Source organism: Protopterus annectens, chromosome 2.part2, assembly GCF_019279795.1.
Source record: "Protopterus annectens isolate FY-2018-M chromosome 2.part2, PAN1.0, whole genome shotgun sequence".
Classification (NCBI taxonomy): domain Eukaryota; kingdom Metazoa; phylum Chordata; order Ceratodontiformes; family Protopteridae; genus Protopterus; species Protopterus annectens.
This window is the reverse complement of record NC_056730.1, coordinates 1,123,613,579-1,123,629,807: the sequence shown is the minus strand read 5'-3', so window position 1 is coordinate 1,123,629,807 and position 16,229 is coordinate 1,123,613,579. Positions and strand designations below refer to the sequence as shown.

The following is a 16,229-nucleotide window of genomic DNA, read 5'->3' as shown; positions in this document are numbered from 1 at the left end:
GGAGGGCAGGGAGAGAACAGTAATGAAAATATCATTAATAGAATAATAACATATTTATTTCTTGTAAAAGTTTATAAGTTCTTCAAATGTTATTTCTAATTATACTTTCTTGATTATACTGCTTATGCTTGTTTGTAAATAATCTGTCATGCTTTAACTAATAATAATCAGAACTAAATAAGAGTAAATAATATGTTTTATTTTAACTCTATTAATATAAACAGTAAGTAACATTCCATTGTATATACTTCTTACAGCTTTCTCTTACATTTTTTTATTTCTGCCTCACTCCCTTTTATTTTCTACTCTCTTTTCTTTTCTTTATTAATATATAGAAATGCTTTAGACTGTGTGGGCACAGTGAATAATAGGATTTGTATGAAAATTGAGTTGGGAGAAGAATGCTGAGTTTTATTGCTTGTTGGTAATTTTGAGTTTAATTTCACTTGCATAGAGGCTGTGATGATCTGTGGAATACATTGTGGAGGTTCTGTCATGTTTAGATGCATTTACACTGCTAAATGAATGTTTGTCACTAGTTTTTAATAGGTTTCCGGCCAAAATGTTAAGAGAGACAATCTGGGATGTGGGCTGTCTTATGCACAATGTCCTTGAGTTACCTCAGAATCTTCAAATCACAGAATTCTCACAGAGAAACTGAAAGCAGTTAGTATAAACATTGACAAGGTTATCACACTGACACACCACAGATTCAGGAAAAATACTCTGTTCATAAAATATGTCAGTTATAATGAGTTTAAATGATGTAGTTTCTTGTAGTAAGTAAATGTCTTATTTTAGAAGGCATAAAAAATGAAACATTTATTTAAATGTTTTTGAAAATCTACTTAACAGCAGCATAATAATCTGTGTTAAAAATTTGTGTTCCAAACATATACTTTACTATAACTCATTTAATTCATCTGATTGACAAACATAAATAATCTTATAACTCTATTCTGGAAGAAATGTCATGTGATATATTTTAAAGCAGTAGGTTAGCATGATTGTAAAATCTGGTTACCAATATGTGTTTGCTGTGCATTATTTTGTATAAAGCAGACAGATTTATTCTAGGGACAGCAAGTAGGATAGTGCTCTACTAACACACCACTCAGTGAGATCAGATATATATATATATATATGTGTGTGTGTGTGTGTGTGTGTGTGTGTGTGTATCTATGTATATATGTGTATGTGTATATGTATGTGTGTGTGTGTGTGTGTGTGTGTGTGTGTGTGTGTGTGTGTGTGTGTGTGTGTGTGTGTGTGTGGGTGCGTGTGTGTGTGTATATGTGTGTGTGTATATGTATGTGTGTGTGTCTGTGTTTATGTGTGTGATGGCTTTTTTTTTTTTTTTTTTTTTTAGGTAATAACGCAGGTGTTTCTGAGAATCTGCATAACTATGCAATATGATTTATAATAATTTTATGAATACAATATTTTACTCTATTGACAATAATGAGTTTAAGTAAATGCTCATATACAAACAATTCAAGATTTTTGGAAGCTGTTGATAGAATTCACATGACAGAAAATAGATGCATCTTAATGCATGTAATGTCTGAATCATATTAGCCAAAGTTTTTGATTTAAATGAATGTTAGAACATAATTTTCTCTCCTCTTGATTTCTAACATTAAGATTATTTGAATGCTATTAGAATTCAAGTGTTATATATTACATAGATCTATATAATAGTATGAACAGTTTTAAAAAAAAAAAAAGTTTATTTTAGTTTATATGATGCTGTTTTACCAAATGTGTAGTTTTGTCTTGATAGATAATTGAATTGAAAACTGTTAACCTCAGTTAAATATAACTAGTATTAAATTGATAAGGTGGTAGCTGAGGTACTGCTGCTTAGGGTAGGGGGTTAACTTGAGTAGTAAATACTGCTCTAAGTTGGAGTTTTCAACTCCAGGCGGGATGTAAGGTTTAATCCTTACATTATTTTCACTTGTTCATTGTTATATGTATATAGTTTTGACATCCACAATATATTTTGTACACTCATTGTCACTACAAACAAAATTGAATCCTATACAAAATCCCATAAGAGATTTAATAAATACAGCTATATTTAAAGGTACACCTAAAAGAGGAGATGTAACATTATTTATCTTGTTATTTGTTATTTCGATCATAAGATTCTTGAGTTTTAAAAATGCCAAATGACATCTTTAAAAGGAATTTCTTTAAACATTAATGGATTGAATAATCCGTGTAAAAGGGCAAGCCTAATAAGATACATTAATCTACACAAGGCCAATCTAGTCTTCCTGCAAGAAACCCATCTCTTGAAAAAAAGATATTGATAAACTAGCCACTAATAAGTATGCAGTATTGGTTAGTTCAGAGCACACTCAGAAAAAGAGGAGTGGCTATTTTATGGAATAAAAGTATGCCCATTCCGAAAACCATTAAGTCTTATCAGGATGACAAAGGAATGTTTTGTATGGTTACAATACAAATTAATGGGAAGACTTACACTTTAATTAATGTATACTGGATACCTGGAATTGGTATTAATACAGTGAAACATCATATTGATAAGATCATATCATTCTCTATAGGGGATATTATTTTAGCTGGTGATTTTAATTGTATACTACATGAAAGTGATACTACCACTATAAAGAAAAGAAGAATTACATCTAATGCAAAACATTTAAATGATTTTGCTAATTCTTATCATTTGAATGATATTAATAATCAGATAGAGTCAAAATCATTAATATACACCTTTTTTTCTAACAGATACAAAACTTATTCAAAAATAGATAGGGTCTTTATTTCTAACCAGATGGTAACAGATTTAATTAATTCCAAAATCATTTCATGTCCTATATCTGATCATAACTCAATTGTTTTTGAATTCATGATAAAAAATACTCATAATGTTCAGATCAAAAGGATACCAGCATACTTAACTCAGCTAAAAGACTATAAAGAATATATACTTTCAGAAGTACAACATTTTCTAGACATAAATAATACTCCTGAAGTCTCCATTGTCTATGTTTGGGATGCCTTAAAATCATATCTATATGGACAAAGTATCAGATGGTATAATAACAAAAGGAAATCTTGGGATAAGGAATTGTTAGATATTCAAAGTAAACTAGACTCTTATAAACATAATAATAAAGAAAATATTATGGACAAGAAAGTTATTGAAGAAATAAACAAACTAAATGAGAAATACAAAGAAATTTTAACTCATAAAGTTAAAATAACTTTAGAGAAATACAAGTTTTGTCTTATTCAATAAGCCCCAAATACTTACATAGACTTAAAAATAAAACAAAAGATTGAATAAACAAAACCATATCAAAGAAATCTTTTCTCTAAGGAAAAGAAGAATGTTTCTAGTATACCAGAAATACTGGATGAATTTAGAAATCACTTTCACAAGATTAACCATAACAACATTAACATGAAACCTAAAGATAAAATAAAGGAGTTTATAACCACAAACATGAATAAAAAGCTTAATAAACAACAGATTAAACTATTGGACAAGAGTATTTCATATACAGAAGTTATTACACAAATAAATAAGCTTAAATCAAACAAAGCACTGGGTAATGATGGTATTATACCAGAGATATATAAAATCCTTTCTAAAACTACATATTCATTAATACATAAGGTTTATATTCTGGCCCAAACTGAGTTAATAACCCCCCCATCTTGGCAATATACATTTATTTCACCAATTTTAAAACCTAATAAAGATCCAACTAGATGTTCTTCATATCGACCCATCTCATTACTTAATGTTGATTATAAAATGTTTATGAGTATTTTTGCTGATAGATTGAAGACAATTATCCCCGGCATTATAGACATAGATCAGACGGGATTCATTGTAAATAGAAATACTTTTGATAATATAAGAAGAACTTTAACATTAATTGATTTTGCAAATAGGAAAAAGAAAGATTTAACACTTATTAGTCTTGATATAGGTTCAGCATTTGATTCAGTAAGTTGGGACTATCTGTTTACCTTAATGAAGTGCACAAATTTCTCTGATGCATTTGTAAATTTAATTGAGCATTTATACAAAGGAACGCTGGCTTATATTAAGGTAGGAACATATGTTTCACAAAAATACCCATTCTTAAAGGTACAAAGCAAGGATGTCCACTTTCTCCACTATTATTCACTTTAGTAATGGAGCCTTGGGCTAATTTGATTAGAAACAGTCCTGACATAGAGGGTTTTGAAATAGAAGAAAATACAACATCAAAAATTCAACTTTTTGCAGATGATGTTCTAATTACATCAGCAGGATCTAATTCTTCTATGCAGTCTTTATTTGATAAAATGATGAATTTTAAAAGTATTTCTGGTTTAATATTCAATGAAGAAAAACTAAAATACTACCTATATATACACGAAAAAATACTCTCATTAGTGATTTTACTAAATATGTACCCAACTCAGGTCAGATAACTTATTTAGGTATAATACTATCTAAAGATATTAAATCTATTATATATAATAACTATAATACCTGTTTTCTTAATATGCAAAATCTTTTAATACCTGGAATAATATGTTTTTACTATGGAGGAGAGACTTACAATTATTAAAATGATAATATTCCCCAAGATTTTACACTTAATACAATCAATAATACTTTCACCTACAAAAATAACTATCAAGAAACTGAATACACTAATGTTAAATTTCTTATGGGCACCTAATAGACCTAGGATTGCATTAAAGAAACATACTAATAGCTGGTCTCAAGGGGTATTTCTTTTCCAGACTTTAATTTATATATTATCTCTTCTATTATAAAAGTTATTACTTTATTAATAGATCGGTCATATGTCGCAAAATGGAAAGATTATTGGGAGCTAATTAGTATGCACTTCATGAAAATCTCCTTAACACATAAAAATATGATTATAAATAACTCCATGTTGTGGTTGCTAAAGGAATTTTGTACTTCACCTATTACACCTAAACATATGGTCTGTTACCCATTAAATATTATTATTAGTTATCGTAACTTTATATTCATGCACCCTAAGTATAGGGAATGGAATTTTATTGTATTCCTATAATTTATACTCAGGGTATGCTTATGTCATCTACTTCTGAAGGAGCTCATTTAGCTATAGATAATAATCTAAAGTACTGGTATCAGCTGATATCTGATAATAAAGTTAAAAATCTAGATTTCTTAAAACAAGAATTTGATCTAAAAGAAACTTGCTGGTTAGAGGTTCAGATCTTTAGACAACATCTCATTGATAGAATAGATCTAATGTCTATAACAGTTAAAGAATCTATTCCAAAACTGATTGATTACTTGATAATAAATTTACAGCATAAAGTTTCTGATAAAGGTAAACTTTCATATATACATAAAATTATCAGACAAGAAACATTTTACAATGTAGATTCATACTGGAATTATTTCACCTCTATTAATGGGGACCCACCAACTCAACAAGATAAACAATATATATTGGAATCTGCTTATAGAACTACATCTTCCATTGTCTGGAGACTTTATACATGGAAATTTTTACATAGATCTTTTATACACATTTGATGATGAATAAAATTAATAATAAAGATAATCTATGTAAGAGATGTAATGTAGAAATTAATGCTGACTGGGCTCATATGTTTTATGACTGTATGAAGTTGAAAGAATACTGGAAGTCAATTAATGAATTTTGCAGGCTCTTTTTACAGATAATTTCATTATTTCTAAGTCTCTTATATTATTCAACACACCTGTACCTCAATGTGTTAAAAAGATTAAGCTTCCCTTGTTATGGTCTATCCTAGCAGTGGCTAGGAAAATAATAACTAGAAATTGGATTTCAGATACACCTCCTTCGTTCAATGAATTTAAAATGTTATGAATATAATGTGTCATATGGAAATAAGCACAATTAGAATGAGAACAACTAGAAAAACATCACATTTTATTGTATGGGATAATTTACAAAATTTGTTAAAAAAATTCTAATTTCAATAGCACAGTATTTTAGTTTAATTAATTGATCTGATTGTAGTGGATGTCTTTGTAAATACTTTAGTTGTTTTGTTGAATATTATAATAATACCTATTTTTAATTATTTGTATAAAATTGTTATGATATTTCTCTTATATGTTAAAACAATAAACTTGTTTTAAAAAAAAAGAACAGAAGTAAAAAAATATGTTAAAAGAATATACATTATTTTATGTTATATGGGTTATGTGGGATGAAAGAATAAATGAAATTATGTTTAATGTTAAATGGATTTTAGCAACAACATTAAGTAAAATCAGATGGTGATTATGGAAAAAGGAGTAGGGGTCTAATAGGGACATAAATTTAGCATGATTATAAAGGAAATTATGAGTATGTGTAAATAGATGTGTATATCTGCATTTGTAATTTATAAATATGTTGTAAATAAAAATTATTTTTGTATGTAAAGTACCCGTACTCTTTTTGATAAATAGAGTGGTATCTTTTACAGGTCTATATCAGCATATCGAATGCTGAAAACGCCAAATGCAATTTAAACGAACTGAAATGTTGAAAATCTCAAAAGAGTGAACTGACGGAACGTTGATTTCTTACCCAGGGAAAGAAATCGGTGTTCCGTGCAAAAAAAAAATATTTTTAATATTTAACACTAACAGAAGTGGGGGGCTTTGCCCCCCCACACCCCCTACTTAAATATACCAACTCCGAGACCGCACCACAGTGGAGGAAATAGCAAACTCTGATGACGGCCCACCAATTTCTTTCCCTGGGAAAGAAATCAATGTTCCGTCAGTTCGCTCTTCTGAGATTTCGAACATTTCAGTTCGATGAAATTAAATTCAGCATTTTCAACATTTAAAATGCCCACCAATTTCTTTCCCTGGGAAAGAAATCAATGTTCCGTCAGTTCGCTCTTCTGAGATTTCGAACATTTCAGTTCGATGAAATTAAATTCAGCATTTTCAACATTCAAAATGCTGATAGGAACCCTCTTTTACATCGACCTATGCTATCACCAATTCAGGCAAATGGGACTTCTGCTTAACATCTCCTCTGAGAGAAAAAAAAACTTGTTAATTTCCTACTAATTGTCACTTCTAAAAGATGCATCATAAGCTGTGTAAATTTTCATTTTTGTACTACTTTAAATAATATAACACCTAAATTTGTTCTTAAGACTTGCTTAGAACTGTATAAATGCTAATAGTGTAACATGGAGCTTTTCTCCCCGGGCCTCCGCTGAAAATGGACCTGTGTCCAGTCAGACCCTCCCGGTTAACAAATGTAAAATAAAATAAATAAATAAATAAAATATAAAATGAAGTACGGCACATTCAACCCCCCTTATGCTGCACTGCAATGGCAGTAATCAATCCACTTGGTGTGGCAACAGAAGCCACAGCCTTCTGCACCAAAGGCAAATGTATTTACCTGATGTGCCACCAGTACTGATAGCAGCTGTATGATACAAATGTAGCAAGAAGTTTGCTATAGCTTAAACTGTTGTAACACACACACACGCGTGTGTGTGTTTGTGCGTGTGTGTGTATGTATATATATATATATATATATATATATATATATGTATATATATATATATATATAGTTATATATATATATATATATATATATATGTGTGTGTGTGTGTGTGTGTGTGTGTGTGTGTATATATATATATATATATATATATATATATATATATGTGTGTGTGTGTATATATATATATATATATATATATATATATATATATATATATATGTGTGTGTGTATATATATATATTTATATATATATATATATATATATATAGATAGATATATATATACATATATATATATATATATATATATATATATATATATATATATATATAAATATGTGTGTGTGTGGGTGTGTGTATACAACTGTGGACCTACACAGACACTTGTTTGGTTAACACCATTTGATTGACACACACAGATGGTCAACAGCTGTGCAAGATCAACAATTACCAGACATGGGTATTTTCCCTTTCCCCGGGGACTGTGTGATCTTGGAGTTACCATATATAATTAGCAGGGAGTTGGGGTGCAGGGGGACTTGCCCCCCTGCAAAAACACTTGTACCTTGATGCTCTGCTCTGGGGTAATTCCTGGAGCATGTGTACAACATGTCACTCTGCAGCTTCAATGTTTTCATGTCAGGATTCTTATGTGTCAGTATATGTGAACAGTCAGTCCAGCAGGCATACACCTTTACACCTCAGTGTGACCATAGTTCTACAATTTAATGTCAGAAGAGAGGAATGCACCAGACTGCAGGATGGCACCAGAACAGTTATCTACACCTCTGGTGGTTCACTGGAGCATATATGTACTGCTGCATTCCAACTGAAATCTGTTAGCTCCTATTAGAAAATATTTAAGTGGAATGAGTCTTGCCTCTTTGCTTGCCCATTTGGCACTGTATAGGACATGCAGAGTACAACTCTGCAAACAAAGTTACCATCAATCTACCTATACATAGTACTAGCAGAGTTTTAAAATAAATATGGTCTCAAGTTCTTTAAGATTTACATTTTAAAATCTATGTGATATCACTGTGGCACTATCATTTACACTGTAAAACCTAGAAATTCAATAAATATTTTCCAAACAATCTCTCTGCATTCTATATTTACAGGAATCATGGGACTCAAGGCTGCCATGGTGACAAATAATTTCCAGTTTAACGTCTAGTAGTATTTTTATAGCATTACATTTTGACTTTACTAAACTATCTGATAAATTTGTTTATGTACTCCACAGCTGTAACTGGATTTCTGAAACACTTCAAAATCATGGGAATCTGTATATGTACCACAATGTCTTAAACTGCATATTTTTATTTATTTATTTATTTTATTTACTGACAGGTTAACAGACAAGATCAGACAGGAGGCCCCATGGACTATGATGTTTGCTGTTGACATTGTGATCTGTAGGGAGAGTATGGATCAGGTTGAGGAGACCCTGGAGAGATGGAGATATGCTCTAGAGAGGAGAGGAATGAAGGTCAGCAGGACTAAGACAGAATATGTGTGTGTGAATGAGAGGGAGGATAGAGGAATGGTGAGGATGCAGGGAGTAGAGTTGTTGAAGGTGGATGAGTTTAAGTAATTGGGATCAACAGTTCAGAGTAATGGTGAGTGTGGAAGAGAAGTGAAGAAGAGAATAGAGGCAGGGTGGAATGGGTGGAGAAGAGTGTCAGGAGTGATCTGTGACAGACGGGTACCAGTAAGAGTGAAAGGGAAGGTCTACAAGAGGGTAGTGAGACCAGCTATGTTGTATGTGTTGGAGACGGTGGCAGTGACAAAAAGGCAGGAGTCAGAGCTGGAAGTGGCAGAGTTAAAGATGTTAAGATTTGCACTGGGTGTGACAAGGATGGACAGGATTAGGAATCAGTATATTAGAGGGTCAGCTCAGGTTGGACGGTTTGGAGACAAAGTCAGAGAGGCAAGATTGCATTGGTTTGGACATGTGATGAGGAGGGATGATGGGTATATTGGGAGAAGGATGCTAAGGATGGAGTTGCCAGGTAAGAGGTAAAGAGGAAGGCCTAAGATAAGGTTTATGGACGTGGTGAGAGAGGACATGCAGGTGGTTGGTGTGACTGAGCAATACGCAGGGGACAGGAAGAAATGGAAACAGATGATCCACTGTGGCGACCCCTAACGGGAACAGCCGAAACAGAAGAAGATTTATTTACTGACATTTGACCACTGGGAAAGTCCAACTGGATAGGAGCCTATTTTCAACAGGGGCCTGGGGAGAAAAGCTCCAAAGTATTACAAATATTTTAACAAATATTCAGTCTTTAAAAATAATAATAATAATACAAAAAATACAGTTTAAATTTATACCAAATTAGATATAATATGAAGACATTAGTTAAGAATAGATACAAGTTATGTGACAATGATTTAATAGTTAGAGAACTTTTAGCCAGTTTATAGAGAAATTAAAGGTATGTTGGTATAATGCAAACGGGAATTCCAGTATAAAGCAAGAAAAAAGAAGGCTTGTGGCATATTTAGGAGGAAGTCATGAGGACAGAAATTGATAGAAGTAAGGAAGTGAGTGAAGAAGTGAGAGTAAGGAGATGAAAGGTATAAATAGGTATTAGTTTACATTTAGGGGTATAGTTTATCCTGGGGTTGATCAAGAATAAAGATAGCTTTTTGGCTAGGAAGTCTTTCAGAATGGGTTTGAAGGATGAAAGAGAGGGTATTGACCTGATGGACAGAGATACGGAGATCCAGGCCTTAGCAACATGGTATGAGTACAAACAATTCCCAGCATATATGATAGGTTTGCAGACAGACAGACAGACAGGAGTTTTAGTCATTGGATCATATGCATATGAATTTATTGTTTTTGTAAAATCTTAATCTGTTTTTTCCTAGTACCTGCCTTCAGAAATACAGCTTTTTGGATATGATTCCTTTGATGCTTCTTTAGCAAGTAATTTCTTCAATATTTTATAATTTTTGGGTAGACTGCAGAATACTGCAATTTCTCAGTTTTTGAAGCAAAGTAATTTTGATGTAAATACTGTATGATTAATGTGATACCTCAGACCTTAGTATTTGCTTTATTGCAGCTTTAACCAAAAACTATTAACTGTAAGTTGGTAAAACATACCTTTTAAAGTTTTCCATTTCAAAACTCTCTTGATTTAATAATGACTTATGAGTCTCCTTCATTTCATAGTCTTTCTTCAGTTGAACTTGAGCCATATGTCCAGCTGTTGTGGTGTCCCATTCCTGCAAAAAAAAAAATGCATAATAATGAGAACACATTTCCTTCATATGGCTTTGGATAATACCTTTTAACTTCTCAGCCTTCCGCAGGGCCCATCAAAAAACATAGCAAAGAGTTTAAAATCACAGCACTTAAAACATACATACATGTACATTCACAACCCTGGAGTGGGGGGTACACATGTTTAAATTTGTCCCCTGGCAGGCACAGCCTATAAAATTATGCCCTTGTGGTATTAAATACATACCTACATAGCCATGCCAGGAAAAAGGTATCCTTACTAGCCTGTAAAAAGATAAACATGCCTGTTTTCTTTGCTTGCTGTACAGGTCAGTCTTAATTATAGTTTAAGTAGATAATTAGATAAAATATACAAACTTTATGCCACTTTATTTGTCAAAGACATGGTTGTAGATCTTTTACTAATTACACATTTACACTGCAGTTAAATAAATAAAAACAAATAGGACACATCAGCCTCAAAATGAACAGAGCTTCAGGCATTTCTAACTAAGTCCTACACAGCCTACAATTTTCTTGCCCACGTGACCCATTTTTAATGTGATACTTTCCTTGCCTAGGACAAAAAAATAATTTTGTTCATTTTAGTGACATACAATACATAGAGCCACTTAAACATTCTAAAACTGCATTGCCATCTTACCAAAGTAACAGAACTATTGCCATAAACTTTCCCATTTCTTGCACAAAGCACATTGCCTTTTCCACAGCCCTAAGTGCTTTCTGTTTATCATAACATTATAGAAGCTTTTATATGCATAATTACGCACATACACAGATGTAACCACTAATAGCCATTCGCAGCACTGTGTACACACACAGTAAGCCTCAGATATTTGCTTGCAATTAAATTAAGACATTCTTTAATGTCTAGAAATGTATTTCAGCTCATTGCTGTGGAAATCATACAGTGCAGCCTATTACAGCCCCCTCTCTGCCTTCCCAAAATTTTAGCTCAAGAATCATTGACAAAGAACCAAAATTGTGAATATATTTTAAATAGTGGTCATATATACTTAGAATGAGCTTTGCATTGGTAAACATTTTCTGAAGAAATCATTTGAGCCTATCATTTAGTGATTGAATCAACAATTTAAGAAAAAAACATATTTTAAGAGGAACAGACCAAAATACCTCTCCACTTCTTTACTCAAGCATTCTATATAAAGCCAAAAACTAAGTGGGACAAAAACTAAAAATGGAAATATTTTTACATATCTGTTAATCTACTCATTAACAAAGAAACCCCACTGGACAAAGTGCCCTTTTTCAACAGTAAGCCAGGAACACTGTCTGGTTTAAGTGACTTTCTCAAAATCACACTATAGGCAAATAAATGCAGAAGAGCTGTAGTCCGAACAGCGAAGAAAACTCACCTTTTCCCATGTAACAGTACAGGTTAAAGCAAATGGGAAGAATAAGAAAGTTGAAGTAAGACAGAGAACAGGGGCTGGAGGGTGAGATGGAATGCTACAACAGTGATCAGTAGGACACCTATTGTTATGGTAATTTCTTACACAACTCTACAATGTCCATGCTGAAATCACTGCAGTATTCACAATGTATGGGGGATTCTCAGAGCTGAAAGAGGAAGGAAAGGTGATTGGCCACTAAGTAAAAGACCTGTCCAGCTGTCCACACAGGTCTGACCTAGCAAAAGATGTCCTGGACCTAGAGAAAGCATCAATTTTGTAGTGTTTGGTAAAGGTGAGCACAGACTACTAAGTGGTAGCCTCCAAGATAGACCTGGAGCCTACTCTTTTAGGAAAAGCCCCTGAGGAAGCCAGTGTCCTGGTGGAATGTGCTTTAGGGCAGTAAGACAAGGTCTTACCATAGCATGAATAGCAGAAATAGATAGCCTTAGAAACCCAAGCTGTAATAGTGTGTTTGGAGACTGGCTGGCCCAGCATAGGGCTCATAAATGATACAAACAGTCAGTTGATTTTTTCTGAAGGTTTAATTTTGTCCAGATAAAAATCTGACTTGAGTGTGAATGTCCAGAGAATGTAAGATCCCTTCCCCTCTGTTTTGTGGATTGGGAAAGAAAGTGGGTAGGTGAATACCCTGATTGGATGACAGCTTGTTCACTACCTTCGCTATGAAGGACAGATTAGCCCTGAGAGTCTCCCTGTACTTACGAAAAATAGCTTGCAACTCTGAAACTCTCCTAGCAGAGGTGAGAACCAAGAGAAGGATAGTTTTCCAAGTACAGAATTTTAGAGAAGTGGAAGACACTGGTTCAAAAGGAGGTAGTGTAAGTTTTACTAGCACAAAATTAAGATTCCAAGAGGAAGATGGGTTTCCTTGATGGGTTAACCTGCAGGACTCCCCTATGGAAAAGCTTTACGTCTGCCCTAGCCATACGTAGAGTGCTAAAAGGGAGATAGGCATTGAGAGCCGAGAGGTGTGCTTTTACAGAAGAGTAGGCCAAACTTGATCAAAGTAGATCACAGAGATATTGCAGTACAGTAGGGACATGTGATAAGACTGGGTCCTGCCCATGTTTGTCGCACCAACAGCAAAACCTTTTCCATTTAGCTGTGTAAGAATTTCTAGTAGTGGGTCTCCTGGCTTCTTATAGGACTTGAACAAAATTTCAGAGAAGAGGTGTCTTTCAAGAATCAAAATCCTATCATCCAAAGGTCAAGTTGAGAGATGGAAGATTTGAGTGGAGCAGCAACCCTTTTTGCTGAGTTATCAGGTCTGGTTATAGAGGTATTTTACTGTAATTTCCCTTTGTCAAGTGAAATAGCAGGGGAAACCAATGCTGTATTGGCCAAAAAGGTGCCAATAAAGGGAGTTTCAGTGCTTCCTTTTGTGCCTTGAGAAGAATTTTTGGAAGAAGAGGATAAGGAGGAGAAGTAGAGGAACTTCCTTGTCCATGCGAAGAAAGGCAGCTGTCCTCTAGGCTGTGGGACAAGGGTCCCTGGTGAAGAACTGGGGGAGCTGATGGTTGGTTGGTGAATAAAAGAGGTTTGAGGAGTGCTCAACCGAAGCTGACTGTCTGGAAAACCTCTCTGTTCAATGTCCATTCATAGTGATCCTCCAAGAGTGCCTTAGGAAGTCTGCTAGCACATTGTCCTGAGAAGGGATTTATGTGGTAGAGCTTCTCCCTTTGTTTATATATCAGATAACTGTGGTATTGTCTGTGTACACTAAAAGTGGCCAGGGTTTCCAAAAATGGGTGAAGGTCTGAAGGGCTTGTAGAAGAGCCCTCATTTCCTTCAGGCTATGTTCCTCCAGAAACTGTGGTTGCCATTTCCCCTCTACTCGGTGTGATCCTGTTCATGCCCCCCACATCTCATCTGAATCTACTGAAGAGGAACAGGTGGTGTGAATTATAGTCCTGGGTTGAGGATGACCTGTCCCTTCCACCAAAATAACTCCTTTTGAGACAAGAGAGAAGAATAGGGGGTGTCTAAAGAGTGACAGTGTTGGGACCACACCAGTTTCAGGTATTACTGGAGTTTCCTCATGTGCAGTCTGACCAGAGGAAGCATAGAAATGGAGGCTGCCATTAACCCTAAAGTTCTCAGCATCTCCCTTGCTGAGCAATGTGTTACAGAGGAGAGATTTTTGGAAATAATTGGACAGACTGGATTTTCTTATGGGGGAAGAAGGTATGCATTTTCCTTGTGTTCAGTCTGCAGCCCAGGAAAACTAGGTCCTATGTGGGGACCATATCTGCTGTTTTTGTAGTTTACAGTGAAAACCAGACCTGTAAGGCATTGAGTATGAAGAGTATGTTCTGAAGAGTATCTGGAGAGAGGGCCTGGTTCAACAGGTCGTCCATGTAGGGGAAGATCTGGATTCCCTGAGTGTGACAGAAAGTTACTACTGGAGCTAGACATTTTGAACACTCTTGGAGCTATGTAAAGACCAAAAGGCAGAACAGTAAATTGAAAATGCAAGCAGCCAGAGGAAAACCTGAGTAATCTCCTGCAAGAAGGACAAATAGGAATGTGTAGGTAGGCATCCTTCAGATCTAGTGACATTAAGAAAGCTTGGGGAAGGATGAAAGGCAGAAGAGTGTGAAGACAGCATTTTGAAGGATGGTACCTCCAAGGACAAACAGGTCTAGAATGGGTCTCCACTGCCATTTCATTGGCACTAGAAAAGTACTGGAGTAAAATCCTTTTCTCATAAAGTCCTTTGGAACTTGCTCAATGGTGCCCAGTTTAAGAGGTCTTGAATAATGGGGTAAGAAGGGACACTGCTGTGAGGAGGTTGAGGTATGCCTTTCAGAGGGGGAATATTTTCTCATGAAATGGCATAACCATCCATGATGATAGACAGGACCCACTTGTCTGTGGAAAAAGCTTCCCACCTGACCGGGGAGAGTGGCAGTCTTTGAAAAAGGGTAATAGGGTTGAGGTTCAATGGGAAGGGTGCTGCAGAAGTAGTCACAGATTTATGCATCCAAAGGGAGGCCTCCCTGCTGGAGTTTCCCCATGGGGTTTGTCAGAGTACTTTTTCCTAGGGGAGTTTTCTTCGTTTCTGAGAAGGTCTAGGATCCCCTCTAATGAAGGGGTAGATTTATATGGGTAGTTCTTAAGGTATCTAGGAACTGAGGAGAGTAGTATACTTTGGTCTTGGAGAGTTTTGAACAGACTGGCACACTGAGGACCAAAGAGTAAGTCTTTGTCTAAGAAAGAGTCTAAAAGTTTTGATTTGAAATCCTCAGGATAGGCTGGCTGTGAATGCATGCAGATCTACGAATAACAGATCCAGTGGCAGCTGCTCTAGAAGCATCTACAGTATTGTAACTGCTCTTAATGCTGTGTCTGGGAGAGTAAGTTCTGCATTTCTTGCTTTGAGTCCGCTGTAGGAGGGTCCAGCATAACTTTGTTTAAGGAATGTAGGACAGAGATCAATTATTTTGTCATTGAGTCTGGTAGTCAATTGTCCCAAAAACCAGGGGTACCAGAGGTGTAAACCTTCTTTCCCCATCTATCCATAGGCCTACTGTCTTGTAGGTAGGGCATTAGTATTGGCAGAAGCTTAGGAGGCTTATCTAAAGAGAAATACTGCAGAGGGATCTGCTGCTGGATTCCTGTATAAATATTTTAGGTCATCAGGCACCTTGTAAAACTTGTATTTTTCTTTTAGAAGCTGGAGTTTGAGAATTTGGTGTAGAAGACGTAGACTGAATGGCATCCTGGAAGGCCTCAAGGGCAGGAGGGAATGGAGAAGGGGCAGGTGTACCCATTTCCAAGGGGCTGTAATGCCTCTTCTGAACATACATCTGAGTGGTTTGCTATTCAAACTGTTTCATCATGTTATGGATAGTCTCCCCAAGGGAAGCCTCCTCAAAAGGGGAATCCGGTGACAGGGAGTCCTCTTCATAGGAACAGATCTATCTTAGGGAATGCAGCTTAGAGGAATAGTGTAGAGAATGGTCAGAATCATGATCTT

General features: G+C 34.9%; 1 protein-coding gene across 3 annotated transcripts in view; it reads right to left on the bottom strand.

Annotated features, from left to right (window-relative positions):
• Positions 1-16,229, bottom strand: part of CFAP95 (cilia and flagella associated protein 95) — an 841,009-nt gene that overhangs the window by 680,596 nt on the left and 144,184 nt on the right. For all 3 annotated transcript variants that reach the window (XM_044064364.1, XM_044064365.1, XM_044064366.1), the window contains exon 3: positions 10,674-10,795. In XM_044064364.1, coding sequence (XP_043920299.1) covers positions 10,674-10,795 — 122 coding nt within the window. The remainder of the gene's footprint in view (positions 1-10,673; positions 10,796-16,229) is intronic.